General features: G+C 38.3%; 1 protein-coding gene across 2 annotated transcripts in view; it reads left to right on the plus strand.

The window, feature by feature from the left end:
• The first annotated feature begins 1155 nt into the window (after window positions 1-1155).
• Window positions 1156-22822, plus strand: part of HBS1L (HBS1 like translational GTPase) — a 58982-nt gene continuing 37315 nt past the window's right edge. The window contains exons 1-5 of one of the 2 annotated variants that reach the window (XM_058019836.1): window positions 1156-1308; window positions 3945-4010; window positions 5821-5958; window positions 8119-8313; window positions 8974-11931. In XM_058019836.1, coding sequence (XP_057875819.1) covers window positions 1266-1308; window positions 3945-4010; window positions 5821-5958; window positions 8119-8313; window positions 8974-10418 — 1887 coding nt within the window. In that variant the 5' untranslated portion in view covers window positions 1156-1265 and the 3' untranslated portion in view covers window positions 10419-11931. Of the gene's footprint in view, window positions 1309-3944; window positions 4011-5820; window positions 5959-8118; window positions 8314-8973; window positions 11932-22822 lie in introns of those variants that run through there. The other variant, XM_058019835.1, reaches the window with a different exon arrangement.

Genomic DNA, 22822 nt, shown 5'->3' on the forward strand with positions numbered 1-22822 from the left:
GTGAAAAGATGGTAAATAAATTATTGAAGGTCTTAAAGATGAAGACACCTGACTTTAGAAATATTAATGGCGTCATCTGCCTAGCAGCTCCTGAGCCCACAGAAGAATGCAGGATATCTGGGAAACAACTGGGCTGGCAGATACAGATTCTGTCAGAGCTGGAGCTCATGAACTGGGATTTCTATCCCAATTCCCTCTCTCACTATAGCTTAAGGTTTTGTCTGCTTGTCCTTCCCTGTCTGCCCCAGCAAGAGGAGCAGCTGTAGGGACATTCCTTGGTTATCCAAACCCTTGGCAGTGTAATGCCCTTGCAAGCTGAAACTTGGCATTAGGAAGTGTCACAGCAATGTGCCAGTGTAGTCAGACCCCATCGAGGCTCCATGGGGCCTTACGCTTTGACATTTTGCTTCTTAACACTGCCAACAGCAATGCTAATTATTACAGCTTGCGTTTACCCACAGCAGCTCATTTAAGCCTGGCCACTAGACAGTGCCTGGATTGTAATGGCTGCTCGTCACCAAAAAGCCAGGTCACCTGGAGCTGTTTCAGATCCAGGACTGAGAAAGGCCTTGTACTTAAAACCTTGCTCCTGTGGAGCTACACAGATCACAGACACTTACTTCAAGTGTGTTTAAATAAGTGAATTTAGGTCTATACAGAAGGCTCTCTTTTCATCAATGATGCATCTGTTTTTGAATAAGCTTTAAAACACTTGCTACATGAGTGCATGTAAAACTTCCCATTTTTGTCTTGAATCAAACACCGACGGAAAATGGGTCATCTCCTATCTAGATTTTCCTTGTAACTCACATTACTAAACAGACAGCTACTACAGACAGACTCAATGCTCCTAGACCCTGCAGAATCACAGCAACCTTTATTCAGGCTGCAAGAGGCACCAAACTGGAGCAGGTCTCCCGCAGGGCAGCCCCCCCTCAGCCCCAGGGCCCCCCGCCCCAGCCGTCACTCGCGGCTGCCTCGCCAGGCCTGGCACCCCCCGCTCCCCCCGGAGCCGCCTCAGCCGGGCCCGCCGCGAGGGCGGGGCGCGAGCGCCTCCGGGAGCCGCCTCCAGCCCCGCGCGGCCCGAGCCAGGCGGGCCGGGCAATGCGCACGCGCAGCAGCGCACGAGGGCGGAAGCGGCGCCCTCCGCGCCTGCGCAAGAGGGGATTCCGCCAGGCGCCGCCGTACTTCAACATGGCGACCTAGGCCGGCTGCGCCAGCGTCACCGCGGGCGGGCGAGCGAGGCCGCCGCCGCTGTCGCCGTCATGTCCCGGCACAGGAACGTCCGAGGATATAACTACGACGAAGGTAGCGGTTATGGCGAGCAGGTGCTGGTGGCAGAGCTGCGGAGCCCGCCGCAGCTGCCGGTCCTTCCGCGCTCCCCGGCCCGTGCCCCTGCCACGGGCCAGCCGGTGGCCGCGGGCAGGAGGGTGTGGCGGGGCTCGCCCGGCGGTAGGGGAGGGCCCGGGGGGCTGTCAGGGCCGGTGGGAGGGGAAAACCGCCCCCTCGCCTCCCCTCGGCGGGGGTTGGACGGGGCTCCGGGCGAGGCTCTCCCCGCCCCGTTCCCGGCCCGTTTCCCGCCCGGGTGGGGAGGGTCGGGCACACGTGGCCGCTCTGCCGGGCAGGACCTCCCGCTGCTGCTGCCCGGGGCTCCCGGGAGCTTCCGCACGGGGAGAGCGTGCCCTTGGAACGGGGTTCAAGCCGCAGCTGCGCTGCCTTGAGCTGCCCAAATTGACTCCGCTTTTCAGTAGCGGCGCTGACTTGGAAAAAGCCTCCGTATGGTTGAATTCATCCATCTTTAGTCTTGAAAAACTTAAAAATTTGTATTCACGGCCCAACTCTAGCAAAGTGTTGCTGATGTTAATACGTAGGAGTTAACAGCTGTTACTTGAGGAAGAAATGTAATTCTTAACGATGGAGTTGTGCATTTAGGGATTTATCTCTTTTTCAGGCACCTGTTTCATTTTACTTACACTTCTTGAGTGGAATGAAGGAGTTCTTCCATGAGAACTTGGCTTGTGCCTGCAGTACTGCAGCTTTCTTTGTGCCCTGGGCCCATTAACTTACACAAACCATAAATCAGAGTAATTTTTTTTCCTTTTTTTCCTTCTTTGTTTTTGTTGGCTTGGGTTGTGGAGAAATGGACACACTTCCCATTCATATTAAAGAGCCCTGTTGTGAGAGCAGCAATTTTGTTGCTTCACTTTGTCAGATTATTAAAAAAATGCAAGAAATGCTTCAGCCTGTCCCTGGTCTTCTGTTGAGTGAACAGACTACACGGGTTTTATGTATTATAGTACCACAGATTGGGTCTTGCACTCTGATACTGGAATTTCTTGGAAGTTGTAATTTCATGTGAGCTGTGCTGGCTGTGTGTTCCCACCTTGAAGTTTCTGCTAGTGTAAATTTACCTAATACAGGCAAAATCCAGAACTAGACTGGGAATTTTACTGCTTGATTTTTTCATCCTCTAGAGACCATTTTTCATCACAGATTGGTTGAAATGTTGATTTCAGCTGAGTCGCTGGCTTTTGAGAAGTTGAGTGTGCGCTGCCTAGTTAATTTCAGTGTTGATACACTCATCAGACTTCTGTAATGAGTTTGCTGAGATACTCAGTAATTTGCTGTAGCTATTAAGTTCCTTTTTGCTATTGGAAACATGACTGTGAGGTTACGTGTCAGGTCTTTACCCTTGCACCACATGTTCCTTCTGTAGTCACACAGAATCATTTATGGCCCCAATGAAATAGACTTTGTGTCTTCTTCTCTAATAAATGCAGTATGGTTTTTTTAATGCTGCATGTGGTTCTGTAATGCCCAAATATGAGTCGCATTTCCAAGTTAAATATTTAGCTTAGTATTTTTTGGTTTCTTTTCATTGTCAGACTTCTGAGGCTTTAGGTCTTCTGGTCTTTATTTGACCATGCTCTATTTTTCCCCCCCTCTCCTTTCTGAGATATTGTGATCATGACCAAATGTGATATTCCATCTGCAAATATCTTGACAATACAGCTGGAATGCTTCTAGAGAGTAGCTTCTACTCTGTTCTCTGTAATTTATGTACATTTTAAATTCTAATTTTTATAGTCAGTGCATGCTGTGATCTGCCTTTTACAGCAATAAAGAATAGATGTTACTTGTGAAGCTGCCAAGTGCAGTAGTGTCTTTAGTAATAGCTTGTTACTTTTTTCATGTATTTCATTATTACTTAGTGAAAATTACACTATTTTTTAAGATTGGCATAATACTGGGATTCGTTTTTGGAGACAAAGGTGCATAACTTACTCTTTGTATTTCTTGATGCCTTTTTTTTTCTGCGGAAAGAATATTTTTGTCTTTAAGTAATTGTTTAAGATACTTGTGTTTTACCTGAAACAATTTTGCATATTCAAAGGGAATTGTGAATTTTTTTTTTTTTACCTTGCTGAACTTGATTTGAAAGGTGGATGGGTGTGAGCATAAAATAGAGAAGAAAGATGAGAAATGCATAGGAATGGAGTAGAAATGCTGATCTTGAGTTGTTGAAGTAGAAATTGTAATTGAACTGCCTGTCTGGGGTGAAGACTGAGAGGTCAAGCAAAAATATCAAGAGAAGTGCCATGGGCAAAGATTTGTGGAATGTAGGAAGTTAGACTTAGTCTGTGAGGGCCAAGGAGCTGCTGAAGGAGGAGGTGTGAAGTATGGTAGATCTTGGAAATTTTCAGCCTAATGAATAGACTATTAAATGTTAAATTGTATTATTGTCAGAAAAATCTGTTATTGGGACTTGGAAGGTTATTTCTCTCCTAGGTAAGTAAACAGAACCTCACTCAAATACAGGAAATGCATTATTTCTGGAATACAGGAAATGCATCATTTCATAAAACCTTGTGCAAAATGTATGCTTTGAATTGTAGTATTATTTAGAAATTGTGCAGATTAATCTTGCTGTTTTTGCTTCATAGACTTTGAAGATGATGATGTGTACGGCCAATCAGTAGAAGATGATTATTGCATTTCTCCTTCAACAGGTTAGTTCAAATAATTATCAAGTATTGTTCATTGATACCTGTTCTGATATTTATTTCTGAATGAAAACAAAGTTTAAAAGCTAGTGACACTTTTGAAAAGTGCCTAGTGGCCATAATCCTGTTACAGTCAGTTATGTAGTGTTAGGCATTGGAATTTGAAAGTCTCATTAGACAACTGGCCACATCTTGAGTCCTACATATGTGTTATCCTAGATGGTTGTAATGTAATTGTCAATGTAAAAATCTGCTCCATGGGAGTGTGTTGATCATCTTGAAACATTTGGTGTCTTTTCCTGTGGTTAGTAGGATCTACCTGGGCTTAACAGTTGTTATTGTGCACCTGGTAGTTGGTGTCTTCTGCACACCTTTGAGTAGATGAGGGACAGGGAGTCTCATTGTGGGTTGCAGTGCTGTTCCTCTCATGCAAGAACGCGTGGAGCTAATCAGCCTTCCAGCATTTGCAGTGTTGAGGGTAGGTTTAAATACAGCAAAGGCTGTGTGCTCAGGTAAGGCATAATTGGAGTGGCTCAGCCCAGCTGAATTCAGCCTGGCTGTAGAACCATCAAGTTGTGTTCTCCAGTCAAGTCTCTGGCAAGATTATCAGTTCAGGGTTTCCCCAGATTTGGTGGCAGTGCTTCTAGAGCTGAATGGCCCCTGGAAATAGTACAGCTGGTGTTGACATGAAGCTGTGCTACTGCAGGTGACTGGTTTGGGTCTAATCCACCATGACTGTGATGTAGTGTGTGACCTCTGGCCACAGGAACTTGAGATAATTCGGTCTTCTTGAGATGAACTCTGGTCCTCTCCCATGCTGTTGATTTCAGTGATGAAAATGTGCAATGTGTACCTTTTGCTCAAGTAGAGACTGATAAATGGCAGAATCAATTCCTGGCTGTGCACAGTAATTTTCCTAAGAACTCTTTGTGTGGAAGCTTCAATTATAAAATAATCTGATGTAGATTGTACAGCAGTCTTAATAGTTGCTTCAGTTGTGGCAATTGAATATGAAGTGGTATGTATGCATTTGGGAAACAGCTGCTAGAAGTTGCTACTTCTGGATATACACCTGCTTTCTGTGTGGATTTCAGAGCTGGGGAGAATATTACATGGCTTAAGGCAATTTGTTTACATTATGATTTGCACATTTCTGAGAAAATATAATGACTGGGGCTCTTGTTCAGCAAGGAGTTTTAGCTGTATATCGCTTAATGTTGCTAAATCAGAGTGAAACCATGCACTTGTTTAAAGTTTTTTGTGAATATGTGTTTTTACTCATGGGCTGTATTTCTAATGAAATTCCAAGAAAGAAAGGATGTGTTCAACTCCATTCAATTCTTATCAGTAATTTAACAGTCACATATTATAGTCACATACTTTAAAAGCCATGCTCATTTCATGCTAACTTTTTAAAATTCAAACTGGAAGTGGTTGAAAATTGAAATTCAAAAATGGTGTAAGGTTCTGAAGACATTAGGCCATAGATTTGTATAGAAAATACTGTTTCTCAAACCTGGAGTATAATCTTTTTTGTAATGCTGAACTTTGCAGAATTACATCATTCCATTCATACAAGGATATTGCCCAGCCTGTAGTTTCACTGTGATGGCAACTTGTTTATATTCTAGCATGAGCTGTTGTGTGCTCTGTGCAGTCCTCAGTTAGTAGTTATTACACAGTGGTGTCTCACCACCCCCTTGAAACTACTGCAAGTCCAACATCCTAACTTATTTTACCTTTAGTTATGTTTTGCTTTTAAAGGAGGAAAAAAATTAACTTCTATTTTTATTACTTTGTTTTTTACCTAATGCAGCAGCTCAGTTTATTTACTCCAGACGAGACAAACCAGCCACGTTTGCTGAGCCATTAGATGAAGAATATGGCTATGAAGGTACTGATGCTGCTGCTGATGGTTTTACACCCACTCATCAGTTGACTGAAGTTGATAGAGGTAATTATAGAAAACAACTATCAGAATAATCTCTTACAAGAGTTAAAGATTTACTAGAATGGCCTTAAATTAATGTTTCTTACTTGACTGACATTGCTCAAAATTTTGGAATCTTGTTATAAAACAATTCCCTTCAGGGAGCTACCTTCAGTGATCATTCTTCAAGTTCATAACTACCTTTTGTGTACTACTTGTAACTTGGTTGCATACACTGAAATGTGTTCTTAGTTTCTTACTAGAAATAATGAGATTTTATGTGGAGACGTTAGAACAGCTGTACTGACAGCTCAAATCTTCACTCTTATAATACTCATTATAAACTGAGTATTAGTATTAAAATGATTTCTTTTTGCTTTGTATTCCAAATTATAGAGATTAGCAGTATTTAAGGGGTTTTCGAAGTCTTTAATTTCCTTGAAAGAGTAGCCAGTATTCTGTACAATCTTTTCTTACCCTTCCCTTTTGAGTTCGTGAGACTTTTGTTTCCATTCAGTCTTGGAGCCATGAGTTCCATGTTACAAGCTGAGTTCTGAACTGAGTGGCTGGGGAAAAAATACTTGCTTTTGTTTTTTAAACTTGCTGCCTAATTGCCTAATTACTTGCTTTATGAAAAAGATTCACAAGTCTCTTTCCTAAGTATTAATAGTTAGTACAGTTTTTAATGTTTTGAAAATAATCAGGATTGTTTTTGAAATGTTGAAAAGATCAGACTAAAGTGTGTTGAAATTTGGTACACAAAAAAGTTGCAGAAAATTCAGAACAGTGAATTAGAAAGAATTTGGATTTCATGTCAAGTAAATTGATAAAAGTTAAGCTAATGCTTAGAGATATGGTTAAATATGATACATTGAGAAATAATATACTTGTTTTTACAGCAGGAAATAAAGCTGTGGAGGGCAGTTTGAAAGGATGAGCCAGTGTAATGATACATGTGATCTAGACAATGCAGTCCCCTGGCTTTGCAGAATGCTTTTGACAGACTCAGTCAGTTAAGATCTGGTATTGGAGCAGGAAGGAAAGTAACATTTTGGACTAAAAAAAAGAGAGAAAAGAAACCTCAAAATATCCACTTCTACTGTGAAAACAGCAGTGGTCTCACTAGACCTATTGTGTTTGATACAGTATGTAGTGTTGGCCATTAATACAACATTACTGATGTAGCCAGAGTGGCTGCAAAGAGTTTCACAAGGTTGTTCTTGTTGGGTATTAGATAGTAGAATGGCAACCAGCACATTGTGCAGGGCTCTACCCACACTTGTTTTGCAGGGCAAATGTCTGGGGAAGATTCACTTGTTATTTGAATTACAGGTAAAGGGTGATAATATAAGTAACCTCATGGAGGTAGGAATTCTGCAGCGTTGAATTCCCAAACTTCTTTAAACATCTTCCAGGAAGTGTTCAAATAAAAATATGTGGCTGCCTTCCTGTTCTTCAGTTTCTGTTTTCTAAAATCTGAACTGGCAGAAACCAGGATTTCAGGAAGATTTTCTTCTGCTCCTTAGTGTTTGTATGGCTTCCAGTGAGTGGCAGCCTGGTGAATTTTCAGTGTCTTATTGTGCAGCAAGTATCTTAGTAAAGGCTTGTAGTAGTTGCAGAAATATACTCCAAAGAAAATTGATTTTATCAGCCAAAAAATATATTACAGTTTCAGGAAAGGTAAAGATTACAGGTGGTTTGAAACCTGGCGTGTTGATCCAGGTTTTCAGTTGTTAAGGCCTGAGGACCCTGAAAATGCTGTTTTACTTTTGGGTGTTAATTGTAGCATCTGTAAGCACTTAAAATGTGCTGTTCAGTGGGATTATATGTTGATTTACTGTATTGCTTTGGATGATTTTAAGGTGATTATTTGTATTTCTTCCCTGCAATGAAGATAGTTATTTTACAACATCAACATATTTCAGTACTGAGACTTCCTAGATTAATAAATAGTCAGTAATATATTATTTATTAAAATATCTGAAGTAGGTCAAATATTCTGCAGGGAGGGTGTGGGAACAAAGTCTGTCAGGGCAGTAAATGAGATTGAAATAAATTTCTAAACATTTTAACCCTTATTGTAATATTTTTCCTTCTGTTTGCTAATCAGAGGTGTGGTGCTAGTGGTTAGGTCATTGAAGACATATTTTTGGGCAGTTTATAACAGTAATGTGTTTCTTTCAGCCCGTCTTAATTCATGCCTTGATCAAATGAGAGAAGTTTTGGCAGAGTCCATACCAGAACAAACAATGGTGCAAGCAGTCCTGGATGCTAAATTTGATGTACAAAAGGCTTTGGATCTTGTGCTTTCACAAGGCAGTAAGCAAAATGTGAAGACCAAGAATAAGGATGCTGTGATTTTAGCAAAGACTACAAAAGGTATACTTATATTTAATTGCTTATATTCAAGGTGATTCATTTCTATCTACAGTTTAATTTGGGCTTTACCAACTGTGAAGACACTTACCATTGCAATAGTAATTTCTTGGAAAATGAAAGAAGACTGATTTACTATATGTGTGTTCTAAAACATTTCAAGGAAAGAGCTTTTCTTGAGCGAGAAGTCAAAATAACACTTCAGTGTCAGTTTAAATTCAAGCTGGGACCATCTGCAGTTCAGGATAGATTTCTCATTTATAATATATTATTTAACTGAATTAATGCATGTCTTTAGATTTAGAAAGCATCTTTAAATTTTTAGTGCTTCTGTTATTTATTCGGTAAACTGACATCTCCCATCCCTAGTATCTCCCTTTTTGGGTAGTGTCTATTAAGTAGCTTTTTTATTCTGATTTGTGCTTAAATATTTGTAGTCTTTACTGACATTCTCTGCTGATTCTTAAAGTTCTTTATGTATTTCAGTAGATAGCTGTGATTTACATGTAGAACATTCTTTACCTTTGGATGACACTTAGTAATTAAATGCCTTTTCATGTTTCTTGATTTTTTTTTTTTGTTGCTGCTGTCAACTTTAAAAAAATGGGATATTTCCTTGTGACTGGACTTCCATCTGAAAATTATTGGCTATTGTAAGGTAAGGAGACTTACATTGTTGTCCAGAAATGTGTGTTGATACAGACAGTTTCTCTTGTGCCGTAGGCAGTTTTGCTGACAACACCAACAAACCTGGGTTTGGAAACTTGACAGACAAAAGTGATTTGGCTCTTTATTCTTTAACTACAAATTTTGAAAAATCCAATATACCTTCATGTGGAAGGAAAGGATTGAAATCCTCTTCACCTGTTCTGTCATCTGTTTTCAGTGATGATTTGTGTAAAGGATCATTTTGTGCCCCTGTGAATAAGCAAACAGAGAAGCAACTACCGGAAACTGCTAATGCAGTAAGTTTGGTTCCTGACAGTCAAAATGTTTACTCTAGGATAGGAAATAACCCATTGAAGTACAAGGAAACACAGGACTTGAAATCCTTGCTGATGCAGAATGTGGTTTGTGATTCTCTGAGTCCTGAACACAGCATTCCTTTTTTTTCCTCAAAAACTTCTGATTGTAACAGTAGTGCAAGTTTTTATAGTCCTCCGTGTTTAGGAAGTGCTTTAGGAAACTTGACTCTTGATAATGAAGTCAGTCATACTATAAATAAAAAGAATGAACTTGAAAATTTTTCTTCACTTGCACAAAGTAGAAAGCAAGAAAGCCTCTCTTCAGACATGGCTGCTTTGCCAGTGTTTAGATCTGGAAGTATATCATTGGCTGACTTGCTTCAGGAGCACCAGGAAAGCAGTGCTAGCCACTGTTACTCTTTGGCTGATCTTTTCACCCAGTCAACAGCAAGTCTCACTGATAGGAAGTTGGGAACCTCATCATTATCACAACTAGTAAGTCAACCCCAAACTTCAGGTGGGATGCCAGAGCTAACAGGATCTTTGTCTTCTCTAGCCCTTTCTGAAGTTTGTCCAGTAAAGGAGGTTGAGAATTTATCACTCTCGGATTTAATAGCAGAGACTATTGAAATAGATAAAACTCAGCAAAGGACGGACTTGTCCATGCACAATGTAATTGAGTCAAGGCCCTCCCAAGGAACCAACATTGATTTAAGTGTCCTTGTAAAAAGTGCAGGTGTATCTGCAGAGAAAAGTGTGGCAGGGCAGTCAAATACCTTAAGTCCTGAAATGAAACTTGTAAAAGAAAAACAAGGAAAAGGTTCTGGTTTTGCCAAAGCAAACAGAAAACCCAAGAAAGGGCATGGTGGCCTTAAGAGGCAGGATTTGTCCCTTTCATGGATCAAGGCGCTGCGTGCAAGACCTTCAGCTTTTGCTTTAACCTTGTGCCTCCGTTATCCTCCCAAAGGGTATAAGCGGCGCACAGTTGGGCTGCACAAAACTTTCCTATACAGTAGACAAGTACAAGATGTAAAACCCAAGGAAACTGGTCCTACAATAGCTATAACACCGTTCGACTTCAAAACAGCATCTCCTGATGATATTGTGAAAGCTAACCAAAGAAAAGCTTTTACAAGACAGTAATGAGAAAAAAAGGCATCAGTGTTGTTATTGAATTGTATTTAAAGAATCGATATAGGACCTATTTGTGATCCAGAACTGATTTTTTGTATTATTTTTTTAATTGACATATTACAGTTCTTGCTGATAGGTAGAAATTTGTATGTGAACTTTTAAAGTGCTGCACTGAATATCCTAATTTTTGCATAATTTTCACTGACAGTTTAACATTTTTAACTTCTGGAGAGTCTTGAACTCTATTATACAGATGCATGTACAAAATTCTGTAAACACCATTAGTCTTCTTGAAATACCACTTTAAGTATTGAAGATACAGTTCATTGGGAAGAACAGTGAATTATTATTTTGTAAAGTAATTTGCTATATGGTGTACAGTTTGGGGAGCAGGAACCTCAGTTTATATTGCTACTGTTTTATTAAATGTTCTTAAGGTTAGATTTTCTGATAAAGGTATGTTATTAAACTGCCAGTCTTGTAATGGATGTTTCCAGTCAATGTCATTATTCTATCTTTATACTGATCACACTATTACAACAGAAATGCCTTTAGTTTTTAAAAGCCTCAAGGACCTCAGGTTTTGACAGTTCTGGTTGTGGTAGTACATGTGTAGTTTTTGATAGGACCAAACTTGTAGGGGAGCAAGCAATTAAATTGTTGCACCCCGTGACTCCAGTTAGCTATCAAAATGTGATATCCAGCATTTTAAACCAGCAATTTTATAGATATGTACATGCTGCATGTATTTCATAAGAAGGTTCCCTAGGATTCTATTGTTTATTCTCAAGCCTTTCAGAGAAGTGCTGAAGTTTCAGTACTTTCAACTGTAGCATGAGAGTCTTTGCTTAATGGAAAAAAAAAAATAAGGCAAAGCCTAAGTGCTGTTTGTGTCTGCCTCTTGTCTTTTTTGATGAAAACTTCCTTCAGAAATGGAAATGCATTCTCTTCTGCTGTTTGTACACATTGCTGTTACTTTGAATCTTTAGATGAAAGATCCAAATCAGAACATTCTGGAATTGCTATGGTGCCCTAGTATTCAAATTAGTAGCTGCATGTATGTTTTAACTTTGCTTTTAGCACACATTATGACATCTAATATATTTCCAGTGTCATTGCCAGTATTTTAAATTCAGAACAGCAATAAGTTCAGTGGAGATATTGCTGCAACTCGAAAAATGTATGTTCATAAACTTACGCTAAACTTGGCAGCTAGTATGAAACAGTAGATATGACTTTCATCTAGTTTTAACCTAATTTTTTTGAGCATGTTCGGTCAAAAAAAAAGGACAAAACTCTAAGGTTTATTCCTGACTTCAGATTGCACTATGATTTTGTTTCTAAATAAAATAAAACAAAACATGTTCCAGTTCTCTCAGGTACAAATTTAATGGTCTGTATATTTTGCTTGTTTGTCTAGTTGATACATCTGTCATTTAGGACTAAGACCAGTGTGATCTTTGACCTTGTGAATGAAATTAATGTTTCTTACCCTAATTAATAAAAGTTTTATATAATGACAGTGCTGCAGTGTTTATGTTCCAATTGATGTGTTAATCTATCCGAACCTATTTGGAGTTCCTTTAAAGGATTAAATAATACAATCCAGTGTATATACTATGATCTGATAAGTTCATTAGCAGGAGCATAATTGATTTCCTGAGAAGACTTTCTATAGAATCTGGTGGATACTGATTGTACTACTGATTGTTTTCTTGATTAGTCATAATAGCAAATTCTACTGTGTCAAAAATATGAAGTGCTTTTCAGTGAGCTCTTTCTCTGCAGTTAATCCAAGCTTTAACTTCCCCATGCTTAAAAGTCCAAGTCTGTTTTTCCTACTGACCAAAGGGTCCTGTTAGCAGAGTTTGTAGGTAAAGCTCACTTTTCCCAAAATTGTGTGTATTTTTCTAGCAGAGTAATTCTAAGTTTTTGACATAAAATATGAGTGCAAAGTTTGGCATTGTCATACCTGTTATATTTGTAGGTGGTTTTACTTTCCTGTGTTTCAAATACTCCAGAAGACTTCATTAATGTCAGTAGAGATTTCTAATATGTGTGGGTCTTTTAAAATTGAACAGCTTTGCTTTCCCTTTTAAATATTTTCCTATTTTCTCTGTCTACCTTTGGTGCTGGTCTGTTTTTTTATTCCCCTGGCTGCCCTTATTTGCATAAAACTTCTTAGCATTTGTTATCATTTTAGAGCATGAACTGGACATACAACTAAATGTAAGTTCTGTGGATACAATTGGAACAAGTGGTGGGGGGCAAAAAGAACATCAGCATTGTATCTTTATCATGGATCTTACTGTGGGATTGTTACCTTAGTAAACAACTTTGGATCTTGTTAGGCAGCTAGATTTTCATATATAATTACTTTTTCATTGGCATTTGACTCTGGTGTTAGTAGTCATGAAGTAGCAGTATATGCTATTCAGTGTGTAAACAGTAGGGGAGGGATTTTTTCTCAGTTTGCAATCCTGAATCCTGAAGTGAGCCTTGAATTGATACAGACCTGCAGGCTAAACATTGGAGAAGGTACCTAAGTGGTGGATTAACCTGAATTCCAATTCATTTTCAGCAGAGATGTATTTTCATGCCTAGACAATTTTATAGTTTTGTTTTTCTAAGCAAAAAGTATTGTGTCACTATATTTATTTTTTAAATTTAACAGGTATTTTAATAATTTCCTTAATTATTCCTTTAATTATTTACTGAGAATGAGGTATATGGTATCAAGGACAAGTTTGTGTTGGAATACTGCATGTTATGGTATGGGGCATTTTTGTGTAACAGCTGTGTTTGGCCTTTGCACTGAAGGGTTTGTGCCTAATGAATATTAGAATCCTAGTAAAGTAATTCTGCTGTTTTATGCTTGACATGGTGGGTTTATTTTCATAATTTATGTATATAATTCCCCTCCCTCATTTTGCAGCTACTGTCTTGGCTAATATGGGTTAATTGTGTTACTTGTTTTGGAATTCATATATTAACATTGCAAAATACTTTTCTGTGTTTGCATATAAACAGAAAAAGGTAATATTAAACTGCACAGAGGTACTACTGTGTACTCCTAAGGCATTTAGTACATCAAATCTATTTTGTGCATAATTTTTAAATGGCTACTGACTATTTTTAATACAAAATTGACTTATGGATGTTGCTTTATGTATGTAAATAAAATGCATATTATTAAAGGACTGAGATAATTACGATTTCTTGTTAACTTACCTGATAGAAATAGAGTTGAATGTTCTGTAATGTTTATGTCTATTGTGGAAACAGGCTCTAGTTCTTGTCCAGGTTTGCATGCACATTCTTTGCACAGAAGATTCCTTTGGAGAAAGTAAGGCAAAATCTATTTGGACAGTTCTCAAGATTTTAAGTTTCATGTGCAGCAAACTGCTTGAATTTCTAGAACTGCTGAACAACAGTATTTCAAGATGTTATTTCTAAGACACTAATTGGTGCAGGGGTGTAGTCTTTGCAGTCTTGTGTTTTGCCCTGTTTCCTTACTGTGCCATTCAGAAACATTTTTCTGTAAACAACAGTTTCTGAAAATCTGCACTTAGGCAAACTAGTACTGCAAAAATGACTATCTGGACGAAAGATCTGTATGAATATTGGATACAGCTTGTCTTTTTATGAAGCATATGTACTTTATTACAGTGCCATTGTAAGGGCAGTAGTTCATTCACGAGCTAGGGTTATGCAGACACTCAGTCACATATTTTTCAAATCCAAAGTACCCGACTTCTCAGATTTTTAAAATGTTTTTGTATTAGGTTTGATTATGGATCAATATTTCAAGAAAATATTTCATCCCATTGTAATTCATGTAGTAAACTTCCTAAAGTGCTGAAAAGGGATGAATTGAGTTTGTATGGTTATCTTACTTTTTTTTTTTTTGTTTTATTTTGTTGAAATGTAGACAGCTAATGAACTTAGATTTTATGTTCAATTTACTGCATCCAGACTTTTAATTGGATGATAGAAATGACATTAGTCCGAGTCACCTATCTGCACTGGAGAACAATGTGAGGAAACAAAAAGCCAATGGTGATTTATTTATTTATTTAATCACACTTGTCTTCCCAAATTGCTCTTTCAATGCAGTTCAATGGGAATGAGTCTCTATTTTATTACTGCTGTATTATGCAGCAGTTGCTCCTTTGTGTGGTCTGTTCAAGTACACCATATTACCAAAAAGTAAAAGCTAGTTGCAGTTGGTGATTTTAGGTAATTCTTAAGGTGAACCATCTGTATGAAGCTGCTCATCAGCTTCTAGTGTCATCATGGAAGGGTTCTTTATCTGGTTTGTGGATTTATTATGGTGCATGCTTAAAAATGACCCATTAGAAACAATTGTGAGTGACTTCTGAGGTATGTCAGTAGTTTGTAGTTTGCTCAAATAATTGATTAGTATGCTTAGTGTTGGTAGGATTCCTTTAGAAAATAACCCATTGCCCTAAGTTTTTGGTACTAATAAGACCAGAAGATGACTATAACATGTAAAATGGTTGTAGTCTGTAGAGAGTAAAGTGATATTTGAAAGAGGATCTTTGAACCATTTCTTAAGAATTAGACTTATGAAAACAATGAAAATTATTTTACTCTTTTGTAAAGGAGATAGTGGAGATTTTAGAGAAGAGTTGCTCATGAAATATTGACTCATCATCAGTGAGGTCCCAGCTGACTGGAAGCTGGTGACCATTGTCCTGATTTTCAAGATAGGTATTAAGGAAGACTCCAGAAACTACAGACCCATCAATCTCAATTCAGTGTCTGATAAAGTTATGGAAAAGATTTTTCTGGGAGATATTGAAAAACGTCTGAAAGACAGCACAGTCAGTGATCACAGCCAGTGTGGCTTTATGATAGTCCTGTCTGATTTTGTTTTATTATAAGGTAGCCTGCCTAGTTAGCCAAGGGAATCCAGTTGATACAATCTTTCTGGATTTCAGTAAAGCTTTAGAGACTGTCTCACAGGATCCTTCTGGACAAAAAGTCCAGCATGCAGCTGGATAAACACATTGTGAGATGGGTGAGCAGCTGGCTGATGGATCAGGCACAAAGGTTTATAGTGAGTGAGGTGACATCAGACATCTCTAGTGAGGCTCCATCCTTGGCCCTGTGCTCTTCAACATCTTTGTAAATGTCTTGGACACAGGACTGGAATGCCCTAAGGAGCAAGTTCACAGATGATAGAAAACTGGGAGGAGCTGCAGACTCCCTTGAGGGCAGGGAGGCCCTGCAGAGAGACCTCAATAAATTGGAGAGTTGGGCAGTCAGCAACCAAGTGAAGGTCAACAAGGGCAGGTGTCAGATTCTGCCCTGGGGGTAGTACATACAGACTGGGGAATGAGATGCTGGAGAGTAGTGCCATGTAAAGGGGCCTAGGGGTCCTGGTCCATGGCGAGTTGAACATGAGTCAGCAGTGCCCGGGCAGCCAAGAGGGCCAACCCTGTCCTGAGGGGCATCAGGCACGGCATGGCCAGCCAGGCAAGGGAGGGGATTGTCCTGCTCTGCTCTGAGCTGGGGCAGCCTCACCTCCAGTGCTGGGGGCAGCTCTGGGTGCCACAACGTAACAACGTTAAACCACTAGAGAGCATGCAAAGGAGGCCATGAGGATGGTGAAGGGCCAGGAGGAGAAGCTGCATGAGGAGCAGCTGAGGTCACTTGGTCAGTTCAGCCTGAGAAAAGGAGACTGAGGGAAGACCTCATCCCAGTCTCCAGCTTCCTCATGAGGGGAAGAGGAGGGGCAGACACTGATCTCTGTGATGACCAGTGACAGGACCTGAGTGAAGGGCCTGAAGTGTTAAGGGAGGTTTAAGCTGGATATAAGAAAAAGGGTCTTCACCCAGAGGGTGGTTGGGCACTGGAACAGGCTGCCCAGGGAAGTGGTCACAGCAGCAGCCTGACAGAGCTCAGGAGGTGTTTAGACGATGCTCTTGGGCGCATGGTGTGACTCTTGGGGTTGGTGCTCTGCAGGGGCAGGAGCTGGACTTGGTCCTCGTGGTTCCCTTCCAACTTAGAATACACTGTCATTTTGTGATTTTTGGCAATGTGTGGACATAATAGCTGATGAAGATGGATATTATTTTGATAATTTGAGTCTTTATCCATAACATGAAAAATATACAGATTTCCCTTTTTTGACTGGTGACATATGTTCTTGATGTGTGTAGCATTTCTCAGGTGTCCTTTGTTCTGGTATTAGATATTCAGAGACTTCAATTTGAAACACAGTCTTGTAGTAAATTGTTCTCGCTATAGTCAAGAAAAGCAAAGATTTTTGTTTCAGGAAATGTAGCTGGTATGTATGGCTTCTCTGAAAAATCATTCTTAAAATTCAAATTTCTGACAAGTATTTTTGTGAAAATTGTTCCCTCAGTGAATAACATCTACATTTTCGTTTAATTTCTGCATGTTTTTTTTTCTAGCTAAACTACATTTTCATTTCTTTTTGCTTGTGTTAGTGTTACAGAACAAACAGATACTGGTGATTGAGCAAGGTTCTATTCCCTTTTAGGCACCATTAACGGAATTGTTAACCACTTTATGACATTAAGATTTTTGATTTTAGTGATGCTTGAGCAAGAAAGAGGTCAGTTGTCTGTAAATGTGCAGTCCTTGCAGGAAATAAGCTCTGCGAACTGATTCTGTTTGGTTTGGTTGTTGTTGGGGCAGCAAGGAATCTAGAGTTGAGCTGTCTTTGTGGTGGCACTGGCTATTTTGTTTTATGGTAATTTCTCAAGAATAGCACCAAGAACAGGTCTATTTTTTATAAATATTTAATAAGAAATAAACTTCACAGTAGAGTCAAAGTTGAAAGTAAGGCACAGGAAGCTGAAAAGCCTTACTCATGACATGCCAGATAATCTAGGAATAGAGCACATGTCTCAAGTCTAGGTTGGTAGATACTGGGCTTTCCTACTTTCTTTTGCTTACAGAGAAGCAGTTAATAGATATTAATAGAGAAACAGATATTTCTTCACTGAAATGTATCTTTGGTTTATGCTTTTATTAATTCTGAATTTATTCAGAATTTTAACATAACTGGTAATACAGTGCGGGCAGTTTCAAAAAAAGAACAAATAAAATTGGCAGGTGCTTACCTTGCATTTTGTTAATTTTTCTTTTAATTTTCTAATTTTTTTTCCTCTCCTGTATAAGTACCTTCCTTTATTTTTGCTTTACATCAGTAGCAGTTAAAAATGAAAAAATCACACCAACATCATCACAATGTGACTTGATGTAATTAGCTTTTTCTTTTTACTCAGTTAAATGCAGAAAGCTTTGGTTTTGGTCCAGAATGATACATGTTTCTCTTTCCATGGACAAATACTTTTTTTGTTTTCTGTCTTTTTTATGTTGTGATAGTGGTTACTTCTTAGTGCAGAGTGTCAGAATGCAATTATTGTGCTTTAACAGATAACATTTATCACTTCTGGTTGTGGTTAATGGACAAATGAGGTTGGGAGCCTTCAATGACTAAAACAACCCAAGCAAAACCAGACAAACTGATACTTTTGGATTTTATTTATAGGGAGAATTCCAAAGAAGAGCAAACTTTCTGCAGTTTAACGGTGATGTACAATATATTTTCATTAGCTTTATATTTCCTCATGTTTTACTGCCATTTATCACATGAGGCTCTGATGCTTTGATTTTGCTCAATTGAAAATCCATTGTTTATTCATTGGTAGCTGAGAAGAAATTTTTATTCCCATCTTCAGTTGGATGTGGTAACTTTTCTGTACCATTACAATTCTCAAATGCCTGCTATGGAGATGAGGACCTGTTGTACTTAATTATACTCAGATATGCTATGCATTCTGCCTGTGACAAAGAAAATGCTTTCTTTTCTCAATGGAAATGTTTGAAATCTGACATGATATATCTTAAATCATGGAAAGTAAATGTGAATTTAAGACTTCCGTGTTTTGGGTAAGAAAAAAATATACACAGACTTTGCGAGGTTACTGAATCTTGACACAGAGGTACTGTGTGGGTTTTAGAAAGGAAGTGGCTTATTTCAGGGAAAAATGTGTCACCAGCAATGAAAAGCTTTTTAAAATCCTTTGAAATACATTTTTGAGATTCTCCTCATACATACTGTACACCTACACTGGAAAAAGTGACACTCCAGGCTTTTTCTGAGTTTTCCTTCATGGTCCTGTAACACTAGTTTGGTTTACTTTTGTTAGGATGAAGTGTAAACCAATACAAAGTAATTTCCATAGTTGACTGTGTCATGTATAAAAATTGGGTGTTTTGCTTGGAAGCTAAGAGAACTTGGATGAAACTAAAAATGATTGTGTCCTTTTTAGAACTTCGGGATTCCAGAAGAACCAGAGATCCTGGGGAAACTGTAGCTCCACTTGTTCTTACAGTGTCCTGTCTCAGTCCATTTAGGTCACAGTAAAGTTCAACTAGCAACCAAGAAAACTTGGTTTTCTCAGTGTCTTTAGAAGGTAAAGTGAAGAATTTACTAAATTCTCAGATGGGATTGCTGGAGTGTTGGGAATGTATGATTGGAGTCAGATTTTTTTAAAAATCCTGTTTTAAGGATGAAGGAATCACTGCTGCTGTAGTGGTATCATGTATCAATTTAAAGATTGTAAATCCTGTCTGAAGCTGTACTTCAGGTTGTACCAGAAGAGTACTCAAAGTGAGGGAATGCCATTGGGAATGCTGACATGGGAATGTTTTGCAGTTGAAAACTAGTGCATTTCAGTTCTAGAAACTAGAAAGACATCTAAACATTAGAAGTGGCATATCCAGTCCAAAATAGTGGGAGCAAAAGAAGCAGATGAAAATACATTACCTACTGGTAGAAAGGAGCTTGAGTGCTAGCAGGAAACCTGGGAAAATTCAGAAAATAAGTTAAAAAGTAAAAGCCAGGATGGTGTAAAACTGCAGGCTTTAAACACAAAATTACTTCACAATGTCTGTCTATGCTAAGGGTCTTTCACTACAAATACTGTTCCTTCCCTAGAAAATTTGTGTCAACAATGCAAACTTCATCTCTGTACAGTCTTCTGGATGTGTTTCTTCAGTTTTGTGGATGATTCAGAATTGTTACAAAGCACATTGGTTCCATAGTCGAGTGTATTAGGGCACATATATATCAGACATAACAGAAATGCCACCACTTGTGTGCCTCTATTTACACCTGAACTGTTTTCTTCTTGGGTGACAAGATATCACCCATTTTTCATCACCTCAGCTTCTACGTTCACAGCCTTTCAGTCTTCAGCAAGGACACTTAAAAATATGTGAAGTGTCAGTTTCCTCCCTTCTGTTCTACTTGTGATGGTTAAAATGGCCATTAAAATTAAAACTCATGAGTCCACTGTCAGAAACTAATGCTTAAAATACCAAAAGCTTGGAAAACTAGCCGACTTTATTGTGGAAAATACTTGTGTCTGCAGAAGTTGTAATGCTATGTTGTCAAAGACATGCAAGAGCTTTGACTGGTTGTTGCTTCAGTTATTTTTCTATGTTTTTTACTGCCTATACAAGCTCACCCTAAGTGGAAATTTTATATCTAATTAATTCCAAAATATGAGTTGAAGTTATTTTGGGTACTCCTTTTTGGAGTCCCTGCTGCAACTTTTTGTGGTTTTACAATCACATTTTCCTATTTTTAATGTTTTCCTCTTCCCTATTGCTGACCCACATAAACAGGAAAATGACTAACTTTGCTTGTCCACTAGGCAAGATAATGTAACTGTGGTTGAGTTGAAAAAAAAAAAAGGAAAAAAGTGCTACCCAAAGGTCTTTGATAAACACTTTTCAAGGCAGAAATGTGCTTTAAATTTTATGCTTTTGGTGCTATTTTTATGATAATATGTATGCAGACAAACTATTGCAATATTGTAGGTGCTAAGTGTGTGCTTACAGGTGCTACTGTAAATGTGAAGTGTAGAGAAAAACATGAAGCAATGAAGTTGCGTCCATGCAAGTTCGCTTCTAAAGTCATGACAGAGTGGAATGCACTGCATCAGGCTGGCAAATGAATTTTTTCTCATGTTGATCTGCGTCTGATAAGTCTTCCAAAGCTTGTCTAAAACTATAGGCTGTACTTTACTGTATTCAATTTTGCTTCTAAACTCAGATAGGCAGCTTTTTATAAATCAGTTTGTGTCTCTGAACTATTTTGGCAATGGAGAATAGAGCCTTCAGTGTTCTGTTTCACATTACATCTATATATAGGTTATTTTCTAAATATGGATGTCTCTTTTTCATATTATAGTAATATTAGATTTTAATTTTTTCTAGTGTTGATTAAACAAGTTCATCTTTGATGGTGCTGGAAATCAGTTAAGTTTGGCTGACACCATGTGAGTTCATAGGAAAATGTGGAATAAATAAATTTTCAGAGTAAAAATATATAGAAGTATTCCAAGTAGAGATAAGTAATGCAGATAATGTAAAACATGCCACAGTTAAAAAGAGAAAAACGTTTCTTCTGCTGAAGTGTGGTGCAATTTTTATGATTTTTTCCTAAATTTTAACACGGAACAGGTAGGGCTTTTAAAGTTGTTTTTCGTGTTTCTCAAATGTGTGCTGCTGTGCATGTCAAGTAGCTTTTTTGTACCTTGTTCACTCCAGTTTGGCCAGAGTCTGTGCTCTTCCTTGCAGTGGTTTCCCTGATAAATACTGGTAGAGCTTAATTCTGGAATTTTGTATGAGTTAGCCACTCAAAGGCCTACTGTCAACTAAATCACCAAATTAATGGTAGGTTCTCTAAATCCTTAGCAATGTTCAGTGTTGCATATATGATATATTCCTCAGGGAAATATGTCTTTCTGGTATATAATCTGTTGTAACTAGGTGTTTGTACAAACTGCACAGCAATGGTCCAGGAAAACTTCCTGGCCTTTCAGATAGCTTAAGATTAATCTCTAAATTTGTAGTAGTAGTTGTGTGAACTTTTTTCAGTTATATGTTTTCTGCTAGTATGTTGGTTTTGATACTGTGGAGGTTCTTTACTGCAGATAAATTAAGTACCTTTGATCAGCCTACTGCATTGATGCAACTTAAGTTTGTCTTGCAAGTTAAATTCAGAGATCTTTAACAGTTTCACACCTAGCACTCCAATATTCTTTGGATTACCAAATACTTTGTTTGGGTTTTTTTTTTTTTGTTTGGGTTTTTGTTTTTTCTTTGTATTTTTATTAGCCATTGCTTTCTTTTCATTTCTGTCCTTCCTCAAATGTACTCTATTTATGAACAGGACAAGATGACAGTGTGGTGAGCTATTTATGTTCATTTAGGGAATGAGTAGGGTGCTTTCCATTAGAATTAAAGGAAGCAGCAAAAGTAGCTGTTGAATGAAGCCTGTTGATTTTACAGTGAAGACATAAAGAAAATTTCACAAAAACGAACTAGAAGAAAATGACGTGATAGTAAAGTATGACTTAGCAGTATCAAATTCTTTATCTGAGAGTTTCTAACTCAAGCTTTGGGAATGTGGTTATCCTCTTCTGCAGACATATTTGGTTGTTACTTGTCTTTTGTTAAAGATAGCTGCTGTTGAGTAGGCTTGAGTGTGTGATAATTGAACTTTCATCTGTGTAGCACTGAGGACAAAACTGAGATTGCACTCTTTCTTTCCAAAAGGCTGGAGTTGATCGAGTTTAGGAGGTACGTGCAAAAAAAAAAAGTGTCCTTTACAGCACAGGAACATCTGCCAAGTCTACCAACAAGAGGTACTAGTGGTGGTATAGCTAGTTAGATGAGAAAAGCTGAGCTTTGAGTGCCAGTAGTAAGATAGAATAAAATACTGGTTCACCAGCATTGTTATGGGTAGTCATGGTCTCTTCCAGTTTTAAGCAGTCACATATGAAATAGCACAACTTCACATACCCCATTATGTTGTGGACAAATTACCAAGAACTAGCAGATATGAGTGTGACTGGACTTGAAGCCTCATTTCCCTTTGTTTCTCTTCTGATGTTCCACCATGAGTGGCAGATAGTATTGAGAGGGGAAGATGTTTAAAGTGATATCTGATAAAAAAATAGCGGAAACATTCTGCTAAATAATAGCACGTTGTGAAATGTAATCTCTAGTAGTGAATTGTAGATTTTGAGCATATTGTAACATATTGATGGTGCACCTACAACCTTTGGTTTCATGATGTAAAAACACTGACAATAAAATTAGCTGGAAGGAGGAAATCCTAAGTTTTTTCTCCTGGTATTATGTTTTTTAAATTGAATGCTTCTAGAGTACTTAAGCTGTCCCATCTACATGTAAATAATTTTTAAATCTAATATTAAAAAAATGATTTTAGGCTGAATCTGATATAAGAAAAAGTGTTAAACTTTACTTTGCTTTTCTGAAATTTCTAGGGAAGAATTGTGATCCTGCAGTTATTTTTAACCCCCCTCCCCCACTTA

This window comes from Melospiza georgiana, chromosome 3 (assembly GCF_028018845.1).
Source record: "Melospiza georgiana isolate bMelGeo1 chromosome 3, bMelGeo1.pri, whole genome shotgun sequence".
In the NCBI taxonomy this organism is placed as follows: Eukaryota; Metazoa; Chordata; class Aves; order Passeriformes; family Passerellidae; genus Melospiza; species Melospiza georgiana.